This window comes from Scyliorhinus torazame, chromosome 2, assembly GCF_047496885.1.
Source record: "Scyliorhinus torazame isolate Kashiwa2021f chromosome 2, sScyTor2.1, whole genome shotgun sequence".
In the NCBI taxonomy this organism is placed as follows: domain Eukaryota; kingdom Metazoa; phylum Chordata; class Chondrichthyes; order Carcharhiniformes; family Scyliorhinidae; genus Scyliorhinus; species Scyliorhinus torazame.
In genome coordinates, this window is record NC_092708.1 from 167,049,362 (window position 1) to 167,074,458 (window position 25,097).

The 25,097-nt window shown below is 51.8% G+C and overlaps 1 protein-coding gene across 1 annotated transcript in view; it reads right to left on the reverse strand.

The window, feature by feature from the left end:
• Window positions 1-25,097, reverse strand: part of vps16 (VPS16 core subunit of CORVET and HOPS complexes) — a 157,177-nt gene that overhangs the window by 31,718 nt on the left and 100,362 nt on the right. The window contains exons 14-16 of the mRNA XM_072479370.1: window positions 21,904-21,939; window positions 21,477-21,585; window positions 18,922-19,056 (exon numbers count right to left, since the gene is read on the reverse strand). Coding sequence (XP_072335471.1) covers window positions 18,922-19,056; window positions 21,477-21,585; window positions 21,904-21,939 — 280 coding nt within the window. The remainder of the gene's footprint in view (window positions 1-18,921; window positions 19,057-21,476; window positions 21,586-21,903; window positions 21,940-25,097) is intronic.

The window sequence follows — 25,097 nt, forward strand, 5'->3', positions numbered from 1 at the left end:
GCGATTGAGCCCCTGGCAATAGCATTGAGGGGTTCCAAGAAGTGGAGGGGAGTACTTAGAGGAGGAGAAGAACACCGGGTATCTCTGTATGCGGATGATTTGTTGTTATATGTAGCGGACCCGGCGGAGGGGATGCCAGAGATAATGCGGACATTTCTGGAGTTTGGAGAATTCTCAGGCTATAAACTGAACATGGGGAAAAGTGAGTTGTTTGTGGTGCATCCAGGGGAGCAGAGCAGAGAAATAGAGGACTTTCCGCTGAGGAAGGTAACAAGGGACTTTCGTTACTTGGGGATCCAGATAGCCAAGAATTGGGGTACATTGCATAGGTTAAATTTAACGCGATTGGTGGAACAAATGGAGGAGGACTTCAAGAGATGGGACATGGTATCCCTGTCACTGGCAGGGAGGGTGCAGGCAGTTAAAATGGTAGTCCTCCCGAGATTCCTCTTTGTGTTTCAGTGCCTCCCGGTGGTGATCACGAAGGCTTTTTTCAAAAGGATCGAAAAGACTATCATGAGTTTTGTGTGGGCCGGGAAGACCCCGAGAGTGAGGAAGGGATTCTTACAGCGTAGTAGGGATAGCGGGGGGCTGGCACTACCGAGCCTAAGTGAGTACTACTGGGCCGCCAATATCTCAATGGTGAGTAAGTGGATGGGAGAAGAGGAGGGAGCGGCGTGGAAGAGATTGGAGAGGGCGTCCTGTAGGGGGACTAGCCTACAAGCTATGGTGACGGCCCCATTGCCGTTCTCACCGAAGAAATACACCACAAGCCCGGTGGTGGTGGCGACTTTGAAAATTTGGGGACAGTGGAGACGGCATAGGGGAAAGACGGGAGCCTTGGTGGGGTCCCCGACAAGAAATAACCATAGGTTTGCCCCGGGGAGAATGGATGGGGGATTTGGAATATGGCAAAGAGCAGGAGTAACGCAACTGAAAGATCTGTTTGTGGATGGGAAGTTCGCAAGTCTGGGAGCGCTGACCGAGAAATATGGGTTGCCCCAAGGGAATGCATTCCGGTATATGCAACTGAGGGCTTTTGCGAGGCAACAGGTGAGGGAATTCCCGCAGCTCCCGATGCATGAGGTGCAGGACAGAGTGATCTCAAAGACATGGGTGGGGGACGGTAAGGTGTCAGATATATATAGGGAAATGAGGGACGAGGGGGAGATTATGGTAGATGAGCTGAAAAGGAAATGGGAAGAGCTGGGGGAGGAGATTGAGGAGGGGCTGTGGGCGGATGCCCTAAGTAGGGTAAACTCATCGTCCTAATGTGCCAGGCTAAGCCTGATTCAATTTAAGGTGTTACACAGGGCGCATATGACTGGCGCACGGCTCAGTAAATTTTTTGGGGTAGAGGATAGGTGTGCGAGATGCTCGAGAAGCCCAGCGAATCACACCCACATGTTCTGGTCATGTCCGGCACTACAGGGGTTCTGGGTGGGGGTGACAAAGGTGCTTTCGAAAGTAGTGGGGGTCCAGGTCGAACCAAGCTGGGGGTTGGCTTTATTTGGGGTTGCACAAGAGCCGGGAGTGCAGGAGGCGAGAGAGGCCGATGTTTTGGCCTTTGCGTCCCTAGTAGCCCGGCGCAGGATACTGTTGATGTGGAAGGAAGCCAAGCCCCCGGGGGTGGAGACCTGGATAAATGACATGGCAGGGTTTATAAAGCTGGAACGGATTAAGTTCGTCCTAAGGGGATCGGCTCAAGGGTTCACCAGGCGGTGGCAACCGTTCGTCGAATACCTCACAGAAAGATAGAGGGAATGGAAAAGAAGAAGGCAGCAGCAGCAGCCCGGGGGGGGGGGGGGGGGGGGGGGGGGGGGGAGGAACCAGAAGGACTCTCAGGGTTGTTACTATATATGTATAATATGTATAGGTCGTTGCTATAAATAATTGTATATTGGACTGTTAAATCATATTTTTGGAGAGTGTTTATCTGAGACAAGGCAGTTGCCATTTAGTTTTAGTTTTTGTTATATATTATTTATTCTTTGTTTATAAAACAGGTCATTGTTATTTATACTGTTATATTATTGTGTAAAGGATACACAATGTACTGTGATGGTTGACCAAAAATTTTCAATAAAATAATTTAAAAAAAAAAAGGAATGGGAAGCAATTGTACCCAGGCAACACAGTTGCTTGCTCTATTCACACAAGATGCTCCATAGAGCAGACCTGGTCATTTAGAACTTCTAACAGCAATTTGTCATGCAAAAGATCATGGAAATGAAACAGGCAATGACAAATCTAACGAATGGTAGACACTGTTCATTCGGTAGTAACAGAAATTCCGGCCCAATAAAAATCTTAACATTGCATATACTTTCAGTTTGTGCCACTTGACGTCCTATTGTTATATTTGTGCCACATTTTTTTTGTCAAACTTCTCTTTGTTATGAATTCCTGCATTGAGTTTATAACATATTGTATTTATTTATTTTTATGTGGAGGGGTCTCTTTGTTTCGGGGATCACTGGGCGGATCTCTTCATTTAGGAGGTCTTTGGTGGGGTGGGGGGGGGTCTGGTAGGGGTGGGGTGGGCAGGTCGTGCATTGCGGTGGTGGGGAGGGTGGCCCCCCAAATGGACTTTGGGGGTAACTCCCTTAAAGGGTTACCCCCTTGGTCCACCGTGTAATCCACTGCGCCAGATACACACTTGTCAGGACCAGCACCAATCCTCACCCACGTGATTCCCAGCCCAGAGAATCATGAGGCCTGGAGAATATGGTGCCCAGCCCGGTAAAAGAATGCAAATGGGTGTTTATGGCCCTTTTGCTACCTCCCGCGATCCTGATACCAGTGGGAGGGAGGGGGGGGGGGGGGGGGGGGGGGGGGGCGTAGGAAACGCTTCTTTGGTAAAGACAAATGCAAAGTATTCTTTTAACACTTCAGCTATGCCCCTGCCTCAATGCGTAAATCCCCTTTTAGGTTCCTTTTGGGGCCTACTTCTCCTTTACCACCTTTTTACTATTTGTGTGCCTACAGAAGACTATGGAATTTTCTTTTATATTGGCTGCCAGTCTTTTATTTTAATTCCTTTCCACTTATTTGCTTTTTCATCTCTTTTCTGAACCTTCTGTGTAAAGCCTGATTCTCAATTGTATTTTCTACCTGACACCTGTCGTACCCACATTTTTTTCTTCTGTATCTTAAACTCCTACCTCCATTTCTTCCAGTGACCTCTGTACTTGTTTGCCCTACCTTTCCCTTTTTAAGGAACATACCTTGACTTTGCCCGAACCCGTTCATTTTTAAAGGTAGCCCATTGTTCAGCTAGTTTTTCCCACACACCTTTGGTTCTAGTCTATGTGGCCTAGCTCTGTTCTTGTCCCATCGAAGGCTGCTCTCCCTCAGTTAATTATTTTTATTCTGGATTGCCTATTGTCCTTTTCTACCGTCATCCTATACTTATAATGACTTCCGGTTGCGGCTATGCCTAGGTAGGTCGCACGTTCGGAAGCTCCCGCCGGGAACGGACTTTTGGGCTCTCTAGAGGGGCCCCAACGGCAATTGTTCGACGGCTTCCAGTGTGGGAAGGTGACAGAAAGGTCCCCCCGACATTATATGGATTGGACCAGGAGTGGAGCGGTGAAGCCTCTAGCTTGAGAAGCTAGTGGAGACCCAGAAGGCCCAAGGGGCGGCGATCCGGGAGGTGCGGCAAAAAGCCTCGGAGAACGAGGACGAGATCTTGGGTCTGGCGGTGAAGGTGGAGGCACACGAGGCGCTGCACAAGAGGTGGGCGGAAAGATTTGAGGATCTGGAGAATAGGTCGAGGAGGAAGAATCTTTGGATTCTGGCTCGTCCCGAAGGAGTGGAGGGGCCCGATGCTGGGGCATATGTGAGCACGAAGCTCAATTCGCTGATGGGCGCGGGAGCCTCCCCGACGCCACTGGAGCTAGATGGGGCGCGCCGGGTCCTGGGAAGGAGACCCAAGGCCAACGAGCCGCCAAGGGCTGTAGTGGTGAGGTTTCACCACTTTATGGACAGACAGTGTGTCCTGAGATGGGTCAAGAAAGAGCGGAGCAGCAGGCAGGAGAACACGGAGATCCAAATCTATCAGGACTGGAGTGCAGAGGTGGCTACGAAGAGAGCGGGTTTTAATCAGGCTAAGGCGGTGCTCCATCGAAAGGGAGTGAAGTTCGGTATGCTGCAGCCAGCGCAATTGTGGGTCATGTTCCAGGATCGGCAGTGCTGGAGAGGAGCGTACACTGACTGCCAGTGAGGGGGGATTCTCACATTGGAGGGAGTCGATGGAATGGCGGGAGAGGCCGGGGTCAGCAGGAGTCAGCTGACGTACGGGAGTGTTATGGGGGAGCAAAAGGGCTAGATGTGGATCTAGCGGGGGGAGGGGGGGGGGGGAAGAGGGGGGTATAGGGTTGCTGCTGCATTGGCCAAAGGGGAGCTGGAAGTAGGAGAGGTGGTCGGGGCAGGGGTCCGCCGTCTGGGGGGTGCGGGCACATGGCTGGCCTAGAAGGAGATGGATAGTCGGCGGGGGTGAGGGGGGGGGGGGGGGGTGAGCAGCCCCCCAATCCGGCTGATAACTTGGAATGTGAGGGGCCTGAACGGGCCGGTCAAGAGGGCCCGGGTGTTCGTGCACTTAAAGGGACTGAAGGCAGATGTGGTTATGCTCCAGGAGACACATTTGAAGGTGGCAGATCAGGTTAGGCTGAGAAAGGGATGGGTAGGACAGGTATTCTATTCAGGGTTGGATGCGAAGAACAGAGGGGTTGCAATACTGGTGGGGAAGCGGGTGTCGTTTGAGGCAATGAATATTGTAGTAGTTAATGGAGGTCGATATGTGATGGTGAGCGGTAGGTTGCAGGGGGTGCGGGTGGTACTGGTAAACGTATATTCCCCGAACTGGGATGACGCCGGATTTATGAAACGCATGCTGGGTCGGATTCCGGACCTGGAGGTAGGAAGCTTGATAATGGGGGGGGGGGGGGGGGGATTTCGACACGGTGCTGGACCCAGCACTGGATCGCTCTAGGTCCAGGACGGGTAAGAGGCCGGCTGCGGCCAATGTGCTTAGGGGGTTTATGGACTAGATGGGGGGAGTGGATCTATGGAGGTTTGTCAGGCCCCAGGCCAGGGAATTCTCATTCTTTTCCCACGTCCACAGAGCCTATTCCCGGATAGATTTATTTATTTTGAATAGGGCGCTAATCCCGAAAGTGGAGGGAACGGAGTATTCGGCCATAACCATCTCAGACTACGCCCCGCACTGGGTGGAGCTGGAGTTAGGAGAGGAGAGGGACCAGCGCCCGCTGTGGCGTCTAGATGTGGGATTATTGGCAAATGAGGTGGTGTGCGGGCGGGTGCGCGGGTGCATTGAAAGATATTTGGAGGCCAATGACAACGGGGAGATGCAGGTGGGGATAGTCTGGGAGGCGGTGGTCAGGGGAGAGTTAATCTCCATCAGGGCTCACAGGGAGAAGAGAGAGAGCAGGGAGAGGGAGAGGTTGGTGGGGGAGATCTTCAGGGTGGACAGGAGATATGCAGAGGCCCCCGAGGAGGGACTACTCAGGGAGCGGCGGAACCTCCAGAAGGAGTTCGGGGAGAAGGCGAGTTGGATGCTGGCACACCAGCTGCGTAAGAGGGAGGCAGTGAGGGAGATAGGTGGAGTTAAGGATAGCGGGGGGGATTCGGTGCGGAGTGCGGTGAGAATAAATGAGGTATTTAGGGACTTCTATGGGGATCTGTACAGATCTGAGCCCCCAGCGGGGGAAGAGGGGATGCGACGATTTTTGGATCAGCAGAGGTTTCCGAGGGTGGAGGAGCAGGAGGTGGCTGGTTTAGGGGCGCCAATTGGGCTGGAGTAGCTGGTTAAAGGATTGGGGAGCATACAGGCGGGGAAGGCCCCGAGGCCAGATGGGTTCCCGGTCGAGCTTTACAGGAAATACGTGGACCTGCTAGGCCCGTTGCTAGTGAGGACTTTCAATAAGGCAAGGGATGGGGGGGGACCTTGCCCCCGACAATGTCCGAGGCGCTGATCTCTCTGATCCTGAAGCGGGACAAGGACCCACTGCAGTGTGGGTTGTATAGACCGATCTCGCTCCTCAATGTGGATGCTAAGTTGCTGGCAAAAGTGCTGGCTACGAGAATTGAGGACTGTGTCCCGGGGGTGATTCATGAGGACCAGACGGGATTTGTAAGGGGCAGGCAGCTAAACACTAATGTGCGGAGGCTCCTCAATGTGATTATGATGCCCTCGGTGGAGGGAGAAGCGGAGGTAGTGACAACTATGGAAGCGGAGAAGGCCTTCGACCGGGTGGAGTGGGAGTATCTTTGGGAAGTGTTGCGGAGGTTTGGGTTTGGGGAGGGGTTCATCGGCTGGGTCAGATTGCTATATAGAGCCCCGGTGGCGAGTGTGGCTATGAATCGGCGGAGGTCGGAGTACTTTCGGCTGTACCGAGGGACAAGGCAGGGGTGCCCCCTGTCCCCCTTGCTGTTTGCATTGCCAATTGAGCCTCTGGCCATGGCACTAAGGGAGTCCAGGAAATGGAGGGGACTGGTCCGAGGGGGAGAGGAACACTGGGTGTCACTGTATGCGGACGACCTGTTGTTGTATGTGGCAGATCCAGTGGAGGGGTGGCGGAGGTCATGCGGATCTCAAGGGAGTTTGGGGAATTCGCGGGGTATAAGCTTAATGTAGGGAAATGTGAGCTCTTTGTGGTGCATCCAGGGGACCAGGGAAGGGGGATAGACGACCTGCCGTTGAAGAGGGCGGAAAGGAGCTTTCGGTACTTGGGGATCCAGGTGGCTGGGAATTGGGGGGCCCTGCACAAGCTCAATTTAACGCGGTTGGTGGAGCAGATGGAGGAGGATTTCAAAAGATGGGATGTGCTGCCACTCTCGCTAGCGGGCAGGGTGCAGTCAGTTAAAATGATGGTCCTCCCGCGGTTTCTCTTTGTGTTCCAGTGCCTTCCCATTATGATTCCCAAGGCCTTTTTTAAACGGGTAGGTAGGAGTATCATGGGTTTCGTGTGGGCAAATAAGACCCGAGGGTAAAGAGGGTGTTTCTGGAGCGTAGCAGGGACAGGGAGGGCTGGTTCTGCCGAATTTTGCGACTATTATTGGGCAGCCAATGTGGCAATGATCCGTAAGTGGGTAATGGAGGGAGAGGAGGCGGCGTGGAAGAGGTTAGAGATGGCGTCCTGTGTGGGCACGAGCCTGAGGGCACTGGCGACGGCACCGCTGCCGCTATCGGCGACAAGGTACACCACGAGTCCGGTGATGGCGGCGACGTTGAAGATCTGGGGGCAGTGGAGACGACACAAGGGTGAAGTGGGAGCCTCGGTTTGGTCCCCGATTCGGGAGAACCATCGGTTTGTCCCGGGAAGGATGGATGGGGAATTTCGGAGCTGGCATCGGGCAGGGATTAGAAGAATGGGGGACCTGTTTATAGATGGATCGTTTGCGAGCCTGGGGGCGCTGGGGGAGAAGTTTGGGTTACCCCCGGGAAATGCTTTCAGGTATACGCAAGTGAGGGCGTTTGTGAGGGGGCAGGTGAGGGAATTCCCACTGCTCCCGGCACAGGGGACTCAGGACAGGGTGATTTCGGGTGTATGGGTTGGAGAAGGCAGGGTTTTGGCGATCTACCAGGAGCTGAAAGAAAAGGAGGAGGCCTCGGTAGAGGAATTAAAGGGCAAGTGAGAGGAGGAGCTTGGGGTGGAGATAGATGAGGGTCTGTGGGTTGATGCCCCGAGTAGGGTTAATTCTTCCTCCTCTTGCGCCAGGCTCAGCCTAATACAATTCAAGGTTATTCACAGAGCGCATATGGCAGGGGCGAGGTTGAGTAGGTTCTTGGGGTGGAGGATAGATGTGGGAGGTGCTCGGGAAGCCCGGCGAATCACGTCCACATGTTCTGGTCGTGCCCGGCATTGGATGAGTTTTGGAGGGGTTTCGCGAGGACTTTGTCCAAGGTGGTGAAAGTCCAGGTCAAGCCGAGTTGGGGGTTGGCACTATTTGGGGTAACGGACGAGCTGGGAGGGCAGGAGGCGAAAGAGGCCGGTATCCTGGCCTTTGCGTCCCTGGTAGCCCGGCGGAGGATCTTGCTATTATGGAAGGATGCGAAGCCCCCTAGTGTGGAAGCCTGGATAAATGACATGGCAGGGTTCATTAAGCTGGAGAGGATAAAGTTTGCCTTACGAGGGTCTGTGCAGGGGTTCTTCAGGCGGTGGCAACCGTTCCTAGACTTTCTAGCGGGGCGTTAGGAGGTGGTCAGCAGCAACCCAAGGGTGGGGGTGGGGGTGGGGGAGTTCGGGTGGGTGGGGGGGGGGGGGGCTTCTCTACGGGTATCTTTGAATGTCATATGGGGGGGGTTACTGTATACGGGGAAACCCAATGTAAACGTTTTGTATCATTTTTGACTGTTGTGTTTGCGTTTCTTTCTTTTTGTTATGGGGGGGGGGGGGTTTGGTTAAAAATTTTGTTGGAAAATTTGAATAAACACATTAAAAAAAAAAGAAATCCTATACTTATAATACAATGATTACTATCTCTGAAATGTTCCAGCATTTGAGCTGCTGTTAGTCACAGTATTTATACAGCTGTTCAAGAGGCCATCAGATTCTGTAATGGGCTAATAGCTGGTGAGACAGGAGTGTCCCTAAGAACAATGGATCTGAGGCACCCTGTGTATTCCCATTAATGTGTTTAAATCTGACTGGGAGAATGTAACTCGCCAGGTGTGAGTGTATCCTTCTGACTGTGCTAGCAGGCTCCGTCCCCCCCTCAGTCTATTTAACCCCTAAATTGCCTGTTACATTGGGGTCTTATCTCTAAAGAATGTCTCCAGATCACTTGATGATTTCAAAGTAATACCTGCTTCTGTAGAGAATTTAAACCTGCTGTCTTTGTAAAAAGGGTTTAACTTATGGATGTTGCTCGGAAAGGTATTAAGGGTTACCTATGGAGCATTGTGTCTGTGGGGTTACGTGGGTGGGTAGTTAATAAGATGTTTACTGTGTTTAAATAATGTTAACAGGGTACATAGAATAAACATTATTTTGTTTTAAAAATACTTAAGGACTCTGTTGCATAACACCTGGAGAGTGGACCCTTGTGCTCCCCATAACCAAATTCTATTAAAAGTCGTGGGTCAGGTGAACTCCATGATATACTTGGGAGTTTTCTAAACCCTGGCCCATAACATTTGGAATATGTCTCAACTTAAAATGACAGACAGCTATGTTAACCAATTACTGGTCGACACTCAACCTTGAGGTAAGAGATATAGTTTGAGAGAACAAATTGTCTTAAAAGCCGAGACAATTTACATAATTAGCTAAAAACCAATGGGCGAATTTTTATTTCATTATTGACAAGTTATCGACCAATTAGCTATTTTCCAACAACTGGCTTTCAATTTGTACGGTGTGAAAAAGGGTCTCAAGAAGCCATTTTGGGGAGAGGCAGGGAGAGAAAGGAGGGCAGAGAAAGATGTAAAAGAGATGCAGAGAAAGATGTTGAGATAAAGATGTGGGTGGCATGGGGAGAGACGGATGTTTTTTGGAGTTGTCACTTCATGACGGTCTGAGAAGGGTGGTGAGAAATCTATTCAATTGTTAAAAGTTCCGCGTTCTCCTCTTACCGTTAATTACTGCTAATTGCTGTTAATTGACACATTGCTTTTTATCTTTGACTGATGGGTTACATTTTTAGTAGTGAATAAACGTTCTGAATTCACATTTAAAATGTTCATTCTTGCCACATGGTTAAGTCTCAAGAACCTGAGGTGATTTATGATTGGAGGATTATTTTTTTTAAAGAAATATTTTTATTCAATTTTTTACATATTTTCAACAAACCCTCCCCTTACAGAAAAAAGAAAAACAAAGAACACATAAATAAACATCTTACAACTACATCTCGAATTCCCCCAATATACAAACCTCCCATTAAGCAATAATAAACACAGTAGAAAACACAAAGTGCACACCCCCCTCCCCCAGGGTTGCTGCTGCTGCTGACCACCTCCTAACGCCCCGCTAGAAAGTCTAGGAACGGTTGCCACCGCCTGAAGAAACCTTGCACAGACCCTCTCAAGGCAAATTTTACCCTCTCCAATTTAATGAACCCTGCCATGTCGCTGATCCAGGCTTCCACGCTCGGGGGCCTCGCATTCTTCCACTGCAGCAGAATCCTCCGCCAAGCTACCAGGGACGCAAAGGCCAGAATACCGGCCTCTGTCGCATCCTGCACTCCCGGCTCGTTCGATACCCCAAATAGTGCTAACCCCCAGCTCAGCTTAACCCGGGTGTTCACGTTAGACACCGTCCTTGCAATACCCCTCCAGACCCCCATCCAGCGCCTGGCACGCCCAGACCATGTGGGTATGATTTGCTGGGCTCCCCGAGCACCTCCCACACCTGTCTTCCACCCCAAAGAACCTGCTCAGCCTCGCCCCTGTCATATGCGCTCTGTGAAGAACTTTAAATTGTATCAGGCTAAGCCTGGCGCAAGAGGAGGAAGAACTAACCCTACCCAGGGCGTTCGCCCACGTACCCTCGTCTATCTCCTCCCCAAGCTCCTCCTCCCATTTACCCTTTAGCTCCTCCACCGAGGTCTCCTTCTCCTCCTGCATCTCCTGGTAGATCGCCGAGACCTGCCTTCTCCAACCCACATCCCCGAGAGCACCCTATCCTGGATCCTGAGTGCTGGAAGCAGCGGGAGCTCCCTCACCCGTTGTCTTACAAACGCCCTTACCTGCATATACCTGAAGGCATTTCCAGGGGGAAGCCCAAATTTTCCCTTCAGCGCCCCAAGGCTCGCAAACGTCCCATCTAAAAACAGATCCCCCATCCTTCTAATTCCTGCCCTGTGCCAGCTCAGGAACCCTCCATCCATTCTCCCCGGGACGAACCGATGGTTCTCCCGGATCGGGGACCAAACCAAAGTCTCTACCTCACCCCTGTGGTGTCGCCACTGCCCCCATATTTTTCAAAGTCGCCGCCACCACCGGACTCGTGGTGTACCTAGTCGGCGGGAGCGGCAGCGGTGCTGTCACCAGCACTCCCAGACTCGTGCCCACACAGGACGCCATCTCCAGCCTCTTCCATGCCACTCCCTCCCCCTCCATTACCCACTTGCGTATCATCGCCACATTGGCAGCCCAGTAATACCTACACAGATTAGGTAACGCTAACCCTCCTCTGTCCCTACTCCACTCCAGAAACACCCTTCTCACCCTCGGGGTCTTTTTCGCCCACACAACTCCCATGATGCTCCTGCTGGCCTGCTTAAAAAAGGCCTTAGGGATCAGGATGTCGAGGCACTGGAATATAAAAAGGAACCTCGGGAGCACCGGCATCTTCACCGACTGTACCCTACCCGCCAGGGAGAGTGGCAGCATATCCCACCTTTTAAATTCCTCCTCCATCTGCTCCACCAGCCTCGTCAAGTTGAGCTTGTGTAGGGCCCCCCAGCTCCTGGCCACCTGGATCCCCAGGTACCGAAAACTCCTTTCCGCCCTCTTCAGTGGAAGCTCGTCTATTCCCCTCCCTGGTCCCCTGGGTGTACCACGAAGAGCTCACTCTTGCCCACGTTGAGCTTATACCCGGAAAAGTCCCCAAACTCCCTAAGGATCAGTCACCTCCAGCATCCCCTCCACCGGGTCCACCACCTACAGTAACAGGTCATCAGCATACAACGAAACCCGGTATTCCTCCCCCTCCCGGACCAGCCCCCTCCAGTTCCTGGACTCCCTTAGAGCCATAGCCAAAGGCTCAATTGCCAATGCAAATAGCAAGGGGGATAGGGGGCACCTCTGCCTCGTCCCCCGGTACAGTCGAAAGTATTCCAACCTCCTCCAATTCGTGGCCACACTCGCCACCGGGGTTTCATAAAGTAGCCTAACCCAACTAATGAACCCCTCCCCGAACCCAAATCTCCTCAACACTTCCCAGAGGTACCCCCACTCCACCCTATCGAAGGTCTTCTCCGTATCCATCGCCGCCACTATCTCCGCCTCCCCCTCCACTGTAGGCATCATGATTATGTTAAGGAGCCTCCGCACATTGGTATTCAGCTGCCTTCCCTTAACAAAACCCGTCTGGTCCTCGTGAATCACCCCGGGACACAGTCCTCAATTCTGGTAGCCAACACCTTCGCTAACGGCTTCGCGTCCATGTTTTAAAAAATATATATATTTTATTAAAGTTTTCAAACGCAATTTTTCCCCCTTATAAATGAACAAAAACGGTAACACAATAACTAATAGATAACATTGTTTAAATAAAGTAGTGAACTAACAAAGTAACAAGAAATGGTGCTCCCCCCCCCCCTCCACCCCAACTAGAACAAAAACAAGTTGCCCCCGGCCCCCCCCCCCCTCTTTCTGGGTTGGTGCTGGCTATCTATTTTCCCCTAACGTTCCGCCTGGAGATCCCCTGAGCCGATACACTCAGCGCAAACTTCATCTGTTCCAGTTTTATGAACCCTGCCATATCGTTTATCCAGGCCTCCACGCCGGGGGGTTTCGCTTCCTTCCACGAGTAAAATCCTTCGCCGGGCTACCAGGGACGCAAAGGCCACGACATCGGCCTCTTTCGCCTCCTGCACTCCCGGCTCATCCGCTACTCCAAATATAGCTAACCCCCAGCCTGGCTTGACCCGGACCTTCACCACCTTCGAGATCACTCTTGCCACTCCCCTCCAATACTACTCCAGTGCTGGACACGACCAAAACATATGTGTGTGGTTCGCCGGGCTTCCCCCGCACCTCCCACACTTGTCCTCCACTCCGAAGAACCTGCTCAACCTCGCTCCCATTATGTGTGCTCTATGTAGCACCTTAAATTGGATCAGGCTAAGCCTGGCACACGAGGAAGAGGAATTTACCCTACTTAGGGCATCAGCCCACAAACGCTCCTCAATCTCCTCCCCGAGCTCTTCTTCCCATTTTCCTTTCAGCTCTTCTACCAGCTCCTCCCCCTCTTCTCTCATCTCCCGGTATATTTCGGACACTTTGCCCTCCCCGACCCACACCCCCGAAAGCACTCTATCCTGGATCCCGTGTCGGGAGCAGCGGAAATTCCTTCACCTGTTGTCTTGTGAACGCCCTCACCTGCATATACCTAAAGATATTCCCCGGAGGCAGTTCATACTTTTCCTCTAGCGCCCCCAAGCTCGCAAACCTCCCATCTATAAATAAGTCTCCCACTCTCCTAATTCCTGCCCGGTGCCAGCTCTGGAACCCTCCGTCCAACCTTCCTGGGGCAAACCTATGGTTGTTCCTGATCGGGGACCACGCCAAGGCTCCCAACACACCCTTCTGTCGCCTCCATTGCCCCCAGATACTTAATGTTGCCGCCACCACTGGGTTTGTGGTAAACCTTTTCGGGGAGAGCGGTAGCGGCGCCGTCACCAGCGCTTTTAAGCTCGTTCCTTTACAGGACGCCATCTCCAGCCTCTTCCACGCCTCCCCCTCTCCATCTATCATCCACTTACGGATCATCGCCACATTGGCGGCCAAGTAATAGTCGCCTAAATTCGGCAACGCCAGTCCCCCTCTGTCCCTGCTATGTTGCAGGAACGCCCTCCTTACCCTCGGGGCCTTCCCTGCCCACTCGAAGCTCATAATGCTCCTATCTATTTTCTTAAAAAAGGCCTTAGTGATCAAGATGGGGAGACATTGAAACACAAATAGGAACCTCGGGAGGACCATCATCTTAATCGCCTGCACTCTGCCCGCCAGTGACAGCGGCAGCATATCCCACCTTTTGAAATCCTCTTCCATCTGCTCCACCAGCCGAGTCAGATTGAGTTTGTGTAAAGTTCCCCAGCTCCTGGCTATCTGAATCCCCAAATATCGGAAGTTTCTTTCCGCTCTCCTCAGCGGCAGGCCATCTATCCCTCTACTCTGGTCCCCAGGGTGTATTACGAAAAGCTCACTCTTTCCCATGTTAAGCCTATATCCCGAAAAGTCTCCAAACTCCCTCAATATCTGCATAACCTCGGTCATCCCCCCCCACTGGATCCGCCACATACATCTGCGTAGAGTGACACTCGGTGTTCCTCTCCTCCTCTAACCCCCCCCCCCCCCTCCATTTCCTAGAGTCTCTCAGCGCTATGGCCAGTGGTTCAATTGCCAACGCGAACAGTAATGGGGACAGAGGGTACCCCTGCCTTGTTCCCCTATGTAACCGAAAATACTCCGATCTTTGCCGATTTGTGACTACACTTGCCACTGGGGCCCCATAGAGGAGTTTAACCCAGCTGACAAACCCCTCCCTGAACCCAAACCTCCTCAGCACCTCCCACAAGTACTTCACTCTACCCTATCAAATGCCTTCTCTGCATCCATTGCTGCCACTATCTCTGCCTCCCCCTCTGCTGGGGGCATCATTTTCACCCCCAATAGCCGTCGCACGTTGACATTCAATTGTCTCCCCTTTACAAACCCTGTCTGGTCTTCGTGCACCACCCCCGGGACACAATCCTCTATCCTCATCGTCAGCACTTTTGCCAGCAACTTGGCGTCCACATTCAGGAGTGAGATAGGCCTATAAGACCCGCATTGCAGCGGATCTTTATCTCGCTTCAGGATTAGTGATATCGGCGCCTCCGACATTGTCGGGGGTAGAGTCCCCCCTTCTCTGGCCTCGTTAAAGGTTCTTGCCAGCAGCAGGGCCAGCAAGTCCACATATTTCCTATAAAATTCCACCGGGAACCCGTCTGGTCCCGGGGCCTTCCCTGTCTGCATGTTCCCCAGCCCTTTAGTCACCTTGTCCACCCCCGATTGGCGCCCCCAGGCCTGCCACCTCCTGCTCCTCCACCTTCGGGAACCTTAGTTGGTCCAGAAACTGCTGCATCCCCTCCGGGGGTTGGGACCCATATAACCTCTCATAAAAGGTCTTAAACACCTCATTTACCTTCCCTACACTCCGCACCGTAGTTCCCGTTTCATCCCTAACTCCCCCTATTTCCCTCGCCGCTGTCCTCTTACGAAGCTGGTGGGCCAGCAGCCGACTCACCTTTTCCCCATACTCGTATCTCATCCCCTGTGCCTTCCTCCACTGTGCCTCTGCCTTCCCTGTGGTCAGCAGGTCAAACTCCGTCTGGAGTCTTCGCCTCTCCCTATATAGTCCTTCGTCCGGGGCCTCCGCATATCTTTTATCCACACTCAAAATCTCCCCCAGTAATCTCTCCCTCTCTTTGGCCTCTGTTTTCCCCTTGTAAGCCCTGATGGAGATCAACTCTCCCCTGACCACCGCCTTCAGCGCTTCCCATACTACCCCCACTTGGACCTCCCCATTATCATGGGCCTCCAGGTACCTTTCGATACATCCCCGCATCCCTCCACAGACTCCCCCATGCGCCAATAATCCCACATCCAGTCGCCAGAGTGGGCGCTGTTCCCTCTCCTCTCCTAGTTCCAGATCCACCCAGTGCGGGGCATGGTCTGAAACAGCTATGGCCGAGTACTCCGTTCCTTCCACCCTCAAAATCAGTGACCTTCCCAGAACGAAGAAATCTATCCGGGAGTATACCTTATGGACATGGGAGAAAAAGGAGAACTCTTTGGCCAGCAAATCTCCACCGATCCACTCCCCCCATTTGGTCCATAAACCCCCTAAGCACCTTGGCCGCTGCCAGCCTTCTTCCGGTCCTGGATCTAGATCTATCAAACCCTGGGTCCAGCACGGTATTGAAATCCCCCCCCATTACCAAGTTTCCTACCTCCAGGTCCGGGGTACGTCCCAGCATCCGCTTCATAAATCTCGCATCGTCCCAGTTCGGGGCATATACATTTACCAGCACGACCTCCATTCCTTGCAGTCTGCCACTCACCATCACATATCTGCCCCCGTTGTCCACTACTATATTCCTAGCCTCGAACAACACCCGTTTCCCCACCAATATAGCCACCCCTCTATTCTTTGCGTCCAGCCCTGAGTAGAACACCTGTCCCACCCATCCTTTCCAGAACCTAACCTGGTCCGCCACCTTCAGATGCGTCTCTTGAAGCATGGCCACGTCTGCCTTCAGTCCTTTTAAGTGCGCGAACACTCGGGCCCTCTTAATCGGCCCATTTAGGCCTCTCACGTGATCTGCCGGATTGGGGGGCTGCCCCCCCCCCCCAACCCAACCCCTCGTCGACTAGCCATCACCCACTCTGGGCCAGTCGCACGTCCAGGTCCCGCGCACCCACCAGTCCCCCAGGCGACGCATTCCCAGCAGGTCCATGTACTTCCGGTGAAATTCCACCAGGAACCCATCTGGCCCCGGTGCCTTCCCTGCCTGCATACTCCCCAGCCCCTTAGTCAGCTCCTCCAGCCCTACCAGTGCCCCAAGCCCAGCCACCTGCTCCTCCTCCACCCTCGGGAACCTCAGTCGATCCAAAAATCGACGCATCCCCCCCTCCTCCGTCGGGGGCTCAGACCTATACAGCCCCTCATATAAGTCTCTAAATACCCCATTTATTCCCATCGCACTCCGCACCGTGTTCCCCCCTTTATCCCTAACTCCCCCAATCTCCCTTGCTGCCTTCCGCTTCCGAAGCTGGTGTGCCAACATCCGGCTAGCCTTCTCCCCGTACTCATACACCGCCCCTTGCGCTTTCCTCCACTGCACCTCTGCCTTCTTGGTGGTCAACAGGTCGAACTTGGCCTGGAGGCTTCGTCGCTCCTCGAGTAGTCCCTCCTCGGGGACCTCTGCATATCTCCTATCCACCCTTAAAATCTCCCCCACCAATCTCTACCTCTCTCTCCTCTCCTTCTTCTACTTGTGGGCCCTAGTGGAGATTAGCTCTCCCCTAATCACCACCTTCAGCGCCTCCCAGACCACCCCCACCTGCACCTCCCCATTATCGTTAGCCTCTAGATAGGCCTTCAATGCACCCCCGGATACGCTCGCTCACCTCCTCATCTGCCAGCAAGCCCACATCCAGGCGCCACAGCGGGCGCTGGTGCCTCTCCTCCCCTAGCTCCAGCTCCACCCAATGCGGGGCATGATCTGAGATGGCTATGGCCGAATACTCCGTGCCCTCCACCCTCGGGATTAGTGCCCTGTTCATAACGAAGAAGTCTATCCGGGAGTAAGCTTTATGGACGTGGGAAAAAAAAGAAAATTCCCTGCCCTACCCAGCCCTTTCTCAGCCTAACTTGATCTGCCACCATCAAATGCGTCACCTGGAGCATAACCACATCTGCCTTCAGTCCCTTCAGGTGTGCGAACACACGGGCCCTCTTGACCGGCCCGTTCAGGCCTCTCACATTCCAAGTTATCAGCCGGATCAGGGGGCTTCCCCCTTCCCCCCCGGCCCCGATTAGCCATCCCCTTTCTAGGCCAGCCACGTGCCCGCGCCTCCCGCACTCTCCATTCCCCCAGCGGCATTGCACCCCCCCCCCGAGCTGTGTTGCTCCCCCCATAGCACTCCCGTAAGTCAGCTGACTCCTGCTGACCCCGGCCACTCCCGCCACTCCATCGACCCCCCAGTGTGGTGGTCTCCTCCCCCCCCCCCCCCCCCACCCCTCATGTCCATCAGCAGGCGCTCCTCTCCAACACCACCCTTCCCCCCCCGGCCCTGCCGCCTTCCTTCCCTAGCGCAGGAAAAAGCTTGCGCTTTCCATCAGAGCGGCCCCACCCTCTCTGGTGCAGCTCCCTTTTGCAACCTCATCCCAGCTCCCCCACCTTGGGCCTCCCATCTCCCCTCCCCCCAACAGGGCCCCGTCCTTCCAACCACTGACGCCCACACTCTCACAAAACCCCCACTTCGAACAGTTTCACCCTACCCCACCAGCACCCAAGGAAACAATACAGAACAGAACAGAACATCCCCCAAAGCACAGTAACCACAGTAGCCCCCCGCGACCTCCCCTCACAACCGACCCTCAGTCCGTGTCCAGCTTTTCGGCCTGAATAAAGGTCCACGCCTCCTCCGGTGTCTCAAAGTAATGGTGCCGGTCCTTAAACGTGACCCACAATCGCGCCGGCTGCAGCATCCCGAATTTCACCCCCTTCCGATGCAGAACTGCCTTAGCCCGATTGTACCCGGCCCTCTTTTTGGCCACCTCCGCGCTCCAGTCCTGGTATATCCGGACCTCTGCATTCTCCCACCTGCTGCTCCGCTCCTTTTTTGCCCATCTTAGGACACACTCCCTGTCCGTCAAGCGGTGGAACCGCACCAATACAGCCCGCGGCGGCTCATTAGACTTGGGCTTCCTCGCCAGGACTCGGTGGGCCCCATCCAGCTCCAGGGGCCTCGGGAAGGCACCCGCGCCCATCAACGTGTTCAGCATCATGACCACATATGCTCCAGCATCCGACCCCTCCACTCCCTCCGGGAGACCCAGAATCCGCAGATTCTTCCTCCTCGACCGATTCTCCATGTCCTTGAACTTCTCCTGCCATTTCTTATGTAGCGCCTCGTGCGCCTCCACGTTCACCGACAGGCCCAATATCTTGTCCTCATTCTCCGAGGCCTTCTGCCGCACATCCCGGATCGCCGCCCCTTGGGCCTTCTGGGTCTCGACCAGCTTGTCGATCAAAGCCTTCATCGGCTCCAGCAGCTCTGCTTTCAATTCCGTGAAGCAGCGCTTGAGAAACTCATGCTGTTCCTGCGCCCACTGCGTCCACGTTGCCTGGTCTCCACCCGATGCCATCTTGGCTTTCCTCCCTCGCACCTTTCGCTGCACCAGAATTACTTTTTTCACCGCTCCACCCCTGGTCCAATGCATACAGTGCCGGGGAAATCGTACTGTCACCTTCCCACACTGGGAACCGTCGAACAATGCCGCTGAGCCCCTCAAAAGAGCCCAAAAGTCCGTTTCTGGCGGGAGCTGCCGAACGTGCGACTTAGCTCAGCATAGCAGCAACCGGAAGTCTGATTGGAGGATTATTACAAACAAGTGAACCCCATATATCTTAATTCAGATAAAACAAAAATCTAATAAAGGATTGAAGTTTATTCACCTTTATTGCCAGCTCTGTTCTACCGCATTCATAAGCCTTGGCAGCAATTTCAGAATAGGAAATGCCGGGAGTGTCCCCAAGTTTGTTGTTGATTGCACGAGCAATGTTGTCATCTGGCTCTTCCTTCTGCTGAACCTGTGGATCACAAGAGATGGCAATCATTCGGGGAAGAGTGAAGTTAATACAAATCCATTCCAATTATTTGCTCATTGCAACACACGGCAAAGAGATTAATAAACAGAAGCGGTTTACAAATGTGTATATTCATGGTTGTCAGAACGGAGGTGGTGGCACAGTGGTATTGTCACTGGACTAGTAAGCCAGAGACCCAGAGTACTGCTCTGGGACCCAGATTCAAATCCCACCACTGCAGATGGTGAAGTTTGAATTCAATAAAAAAAATCTGGAATTAAAAGTCTAATGATGACCATGAAACCATTGTCGATTGTTGTAAAAACCCATCAGGTTCACTAATGTCCTTTAGGGAAGGAAATCTACTGTCCTTACCTGGTCTGACCTACAGGTGACGCAAGCCCCACACTCTTAACTGGCCCTCAAGGGCATGGTAGCACAGAGGTTAGCACTGTTGCTTCACAGCTCCAGGGTTCCAGGTTTGATTCCCGGCTTGGGTCACTGCCTGTGTGGAGTCTGCACGTTCTCCCCTTGTCTGCGTGAATGGGCCGGTCAAGAGGACCCGTGTGTTCGCACATTTAAAAAGTTTGATGGTGGACTTATTACAGGAGACACATCTGAAGGTGGTGGATCAGACCAGGTTGGGGAAAGGGTGGGTAGGGCAGGTATTTCATTTGGGATTAGATTCTAAAACGAGGGGGGTGGCGATTTTGATTAATAAACGGGTGGCGTTCTAAGTGGGGAGTATAATGGCTGACTCTGGGGGGTGGAGATACTTCGGTGGGTGGGAAATTGGAGGGGATGCCGATGGTGTTGGTGAATATCTATGCTCCGAATAGGATGATGTGGAGTTTATGAGGCGGGTGTTGAGGAAGATCCCCGATCTGGACTTGTATCGGCTGATAATGGGGGAGGATTTTAATACGGTTTTAGACCCAAGGTTGGGCCGGTCGAGTTCGAGGTTGGGGAGCGTGTTGGTGGCAGCGAAGGAGCTAAGGGTGCTTATGGAGCACACGGGGAGGGGGATCCTTGGAGGTTTGGGAGGCAGAGTGCGAAGGAATTTTCGTTTTTTTTGCACGTGCACAGAGTGTACTCCCGAATTGACTTTTTTGTCAATTTTTAGATATGATGTTGTTGGTGGGGGTGGTTGATGTGGAGTACTCGACGATAGTGGTGTCAGATCATGCTCCGCATTGGGTGGTCTTGCGGGTGAGTAAGGGGGGGGTGGTCAGTGACAGGTTTTTTAGGCTTGAGAAGATCAAGTTCGCCCTGAGGGGATCGATGCTCGGGTTCACCTGGAGGTGGCAGCCGTTTGTCGACTTCTTCGGGAAAAATGTAGCTGTCAGCTGTGTGTGTGCGTGGTGGTGAGATCACTTTCAGCAGGAATAACGGAAATGCTGTAGGTGAACTCAAAATCCTGTACGGACTCTGCCAACCGACACCCTGAGATGGACACATATTTGGACAGTACTGACACAACCCTTTTTGGTCCCTTATTTTCTTACCTTGACCGACTGTTTCCACCATATCCAGGACACCAGGCCTCGTCCGCTTCTCCAAGCCTCCCACCCCATCTTCTCTCTTTCCCCCCTCCCCCCCCGGTCCCTCTTCTACTCCTCCATGTCCTGAACCCCACTTCCCTCCCCTCACCACTGACTCACCCGTGCCGATCCCAAGCCTCCATGCAAGCTGCCGTCCCCTTGTTCCCCTCCCTTGGCTCATCCGCTGGTTATGGTAAATTAGCCAATTTCAGCATGAGCAACAGTAGAGATAAGGATTCCATACTGAATTAGCCAGTTGTGTTCTTGCTCACTAACCACTGGAACACATACATATTTGGATGTAGGGCAAAGGCAAGTGCAGTCCTAGCTCTCAGTTGTCAGAAACTACTGATGCTCAAAGTCCAGGCTCATACATAGATTACATAGAACATACAGTGCAGAAGGAGGCCATTCGGCCCATCGAGTCTGCACCGACCCACATTAATCCCTCACTTCCACCTTATCCCCGCAACCCAATCACCCCTCCCAACCCTTATGGACACTACGGGTAATTTAGCATGGCCAATCCACCTAACCTGCACGTCTTTGGACTGTGGGAGGAAACCGGAGCACCCGGAGGAAACCCACGCACACACGGGGAGGATGTGCAGACTCCGCACAGACAGTGACCCAAGCCGGAATCGAACCTGGGACCCTGGTGCTGTGAAGCCACAGTGCTAATCACTTGTGCTACCGTGCTGCCCTTAACATGTACAGTACATGTACAGTAAAATGACCAGTGGAAAGTCTTGAGAGCTGATATCAACTGTATAATCACGTCATTAGTAAACAGTTGGTATTATTCATTTACATAAAGTGTAAAGACAAAGCTAGAGTACTGAGCACTAATTCCTGAGGGGTAAACAAAGTTAAAACATTTACCTTATAGCAGGCCCAGTGTGCCAAAATCCGACTTGCTCCCTGAAATTCTGATATTTTCATGTACTTACAAATATTTATTGCAAGAGGATAGAGTCTACGCAAAACTAATCTGAGGAAATAAAAAAAGATAAGCAGGACTGAAACTATTCTCTTATTAACTCTTTGTAATTTACATACACATCACATGCAATGAAGTAGTCAAATGTAGAACTGTATCCACAAATTGATTTTGGTTAATGATATCCCTGCCAAAATGTTAGCAAAATCTATTATCCCAAAACACCGTCACATTGTCACACAACTCATTGACAGATCTAAAGAAAGCTGTGATCAATCAGTCAGCCACCATTTTAGTACAGAAAACGGCAGTATTTTTTCAGCAAATTATTATAAAAACAATAAGCATACTGAGTACTTCATCAGTTACCTGTCTATGAGAACTTCAATAGTGAGCTGCTTGTATCTGAAATTGAGTTAAAGATAAACTTGAAAATAATCAAGATCCTCACTAGTTCTAATATACAAAATTAATCTACTACAAGAGGCTCCGATCCAACATATCAAATAACATAAGGTAAGCACATATTAAAAACTTACTGGTGAGAAAGAGAACAACCAAATGATTATATATAATATCTCTTTCCAAATTACCACGATAAAATTTTGCTGAAAAGAGAAACACACTGCCAAAGCACACTGCACTCATCAAAGACAAATGCAAGAATGCCAAATTTCAAACCATCATCACAAATTACGCTGCAGGAGAAAAGGATGGTGATTGGTTGGCAAGTCAACTGATTGGTTAGATGTTGCATGGAAGAAGCAACAAGGGACTCCCCATGCTTCCGTGCAATTCAAAAAAGATGCAAGACTTGAACATATTCCTTTTATTTCCGGAGAACAGGTTCCTGTGTGTGAGTGTATGCCAAGCGGAACCACCTGATGAGTTCAATGATATCTTAAACTGATGGTTAGTGTAATTAGTAGTGCACTCAGGATTGTTCAGCAAGTGTTTCCCAATCTAAGTAGATGTTTTGTTTTGGGCTTTGCTAGTAAATTAGCGAGATGCAGTGTTCCAGTAGTGTTTTCCAGTATCACCAACGGCAAAATATCACCCAATTAACTCACATAAGATATCAACTTTGTTAGCCTACATCAATATTTTTGATGTCTCAGTACATTTGCTAATGTGAAGAAAAAGCAGGGTTATTTCAATGCTGAGATCGAATTTGTGGGTTGGGATGTCAGCTTTTGTCAATTTCTCACTTTGTGATGCCAGCTAAACCAATTACCAAGTCTTTCAACACTTCCTAGTATGGGGAAATTGTTTTTTTGTAATAGTTCTAGGATCCCTAGGAGTTCAGGAAAAGTTTCACAACTTTTGTTCAACTGAACACATACTTTTTATTCATCCTTGCTAGCTTCAGATATGTTTTTTTTTAAATAATATTTTATTGAAAATTTTTGGTCAACCAACACAGTACATTGTGCATCCTTTACACAACATTGTAACAATACAGATAATAATGACCTTTTTAAATTTAAACAAAAACAACAACAAATAAATATTAAATAACAAAAAATAAAAACTAGCCCTAATTGGCAACTGCCTTGTCTCAGGCCAACCCCCCCCCCCCCCCCCCCCCATCCCCACCCCCCCAAATCCTGGGCCGCTGCTGCTGCCTTCTTTGTTCTCCCCTATCTATCTTTCCGCAAGATATTCGACGAACGGTTGCCACCGCCTAGTAAACCCTTGAGCCGACCCCCTTAGGACGAACTTAATCCGCTCTAACTTTATGAACCCCGCCATATCATTTATCCAGGTCTCCACCCCCGGGGGCTTGGCTTCTCTCCACATTAGCAATATTCTGCGCCGGGCTACTAGGGACGCAAAGGCCAAAACATCGGCCTCTTTCGCCTCCTGCACTCCCGGCTCTCGTGCAACCCCAAATATAGCCAACCCCCAGCTTGGTTCGACCCGGACTCCTACTACTTTCGAAAGCACCTTTGTCACCCCCATCCAAAACCCCTGTAGTGCCGGGCATGACCAAAACATATGGGTATGATTCGCTGGGCTTCTCGAGCACCTCGCACACCTATCCTCCACCCCAAAAAATTTACTGAGCCGTGTTCCAGTCATATGTGCCCTGTGTAATACCTTAAACTGAATCAGGCTTAGCCTGGCGCACGAGGACGACGAGTTTACCCTGTTTAGGGCATCTGCCCACATCCCCTCCTCAATCTCCTCCCCTAGCTCTTCCTCCCATTTCCCTTTTAGTTCGTCCATCATAGTCTCCCCTTCGTCTCTCATTTCCCTATATATATCCGACACCTTACCGTCCCCCACCCATTTCTTTGAGATGACTCTGTCCTGCACCTCTTGTGTCGGGAGCTGCGGGAATTCCCTCACCTGTTGCCTCGCAAAAGCCCTCAATTGCATGTACCTGAATGCATTCCCTTGGGGCAACCCATATTTCTCGGTCAGCGCTCCCAGACTCGCAAACTTCCCATCCACAAATAGATCTTTCAATTGCGTTATACCTGCTCTTTGCCACATTCCATATCCCCCATCCATTCCCCCCGGGGCAAACCTATGGTTGTTTCTTATCGGGGACCCCCCCAGTGCTCCGGTCTTTCCCCTATGTCGTCTCCACTGTCCCCAAATCTTCAGTGTAGCTACCACCACCGGACTCGTGGTATAGTTCCTTGGTGAGAACGGCAATGGGGCTGTCACCATAGCCTGCAGGCTGGTCCCCCTACAGGACGCCCTCTCTAATCTCTTCCACGCCGCTCCTTCCTCCTCTCCCATCCACTTACTCACCATTGAAATATTAGCGGCCCAATAATACTCACTTAGGCTCGGTAGTGCCAGCCCCCCCCTATCCCTACTACGCTGTAAGAATCCCTTCCTCACTCTCGGAGTCTTCCCGGCCCAAACAAAACCCATGATACTCTTTTCTATCCTTTTGAAAAAAGCCTTCGTGATCACCACCGGGAGACACTGAAACACAAAGAGGAATCTCGGGAGGACCACCATCTTAACCGCCTGCACCCTCCCTGCCATTGACAATGCTACCATATCCCATCTCTTGAAATCTTCCTCCATCTGTTCCACCAACCGCGTCAAATTTAGCCTGTGCAATGTGCCCCAATTCTTAGCTATCTGGATCCCCAGGTAACGAAAGTCTCTTGTTACCTTCCTCAACGGTAGGTCTTCTATTTCTCTACTCTGCTCCCCTGGATGCACCACAAACAGCTCACTCTTCCCCATGTTCAATTTATACCCTGAAAAATCCCCAAACTCCCCAAGTATCCGCATTATTTCTGGCATCCCCTCCGCTGGATCCGCCACATATAGTAGCAGATCATCCGCATATAAAGATACCCGGTGTTCTTCTCCTCCCCTAAGTATTCCCCTCCATCCCTTGGAACCTCTCAGCGCTATCGCCAGGGGCTCAATCGCCAGTGCAAACAGTTATGGGGACAGAGGACATCCCTGCCTTGTCCCTCTATGGAGCCGAAAATATGCCGATCCCCGTCCATTCGTGACCACACTCGCCACTGGGGCCCTATACAACAGCTGCACCCATCTAACATACCCCTCTCCGAACCCAAATCTCC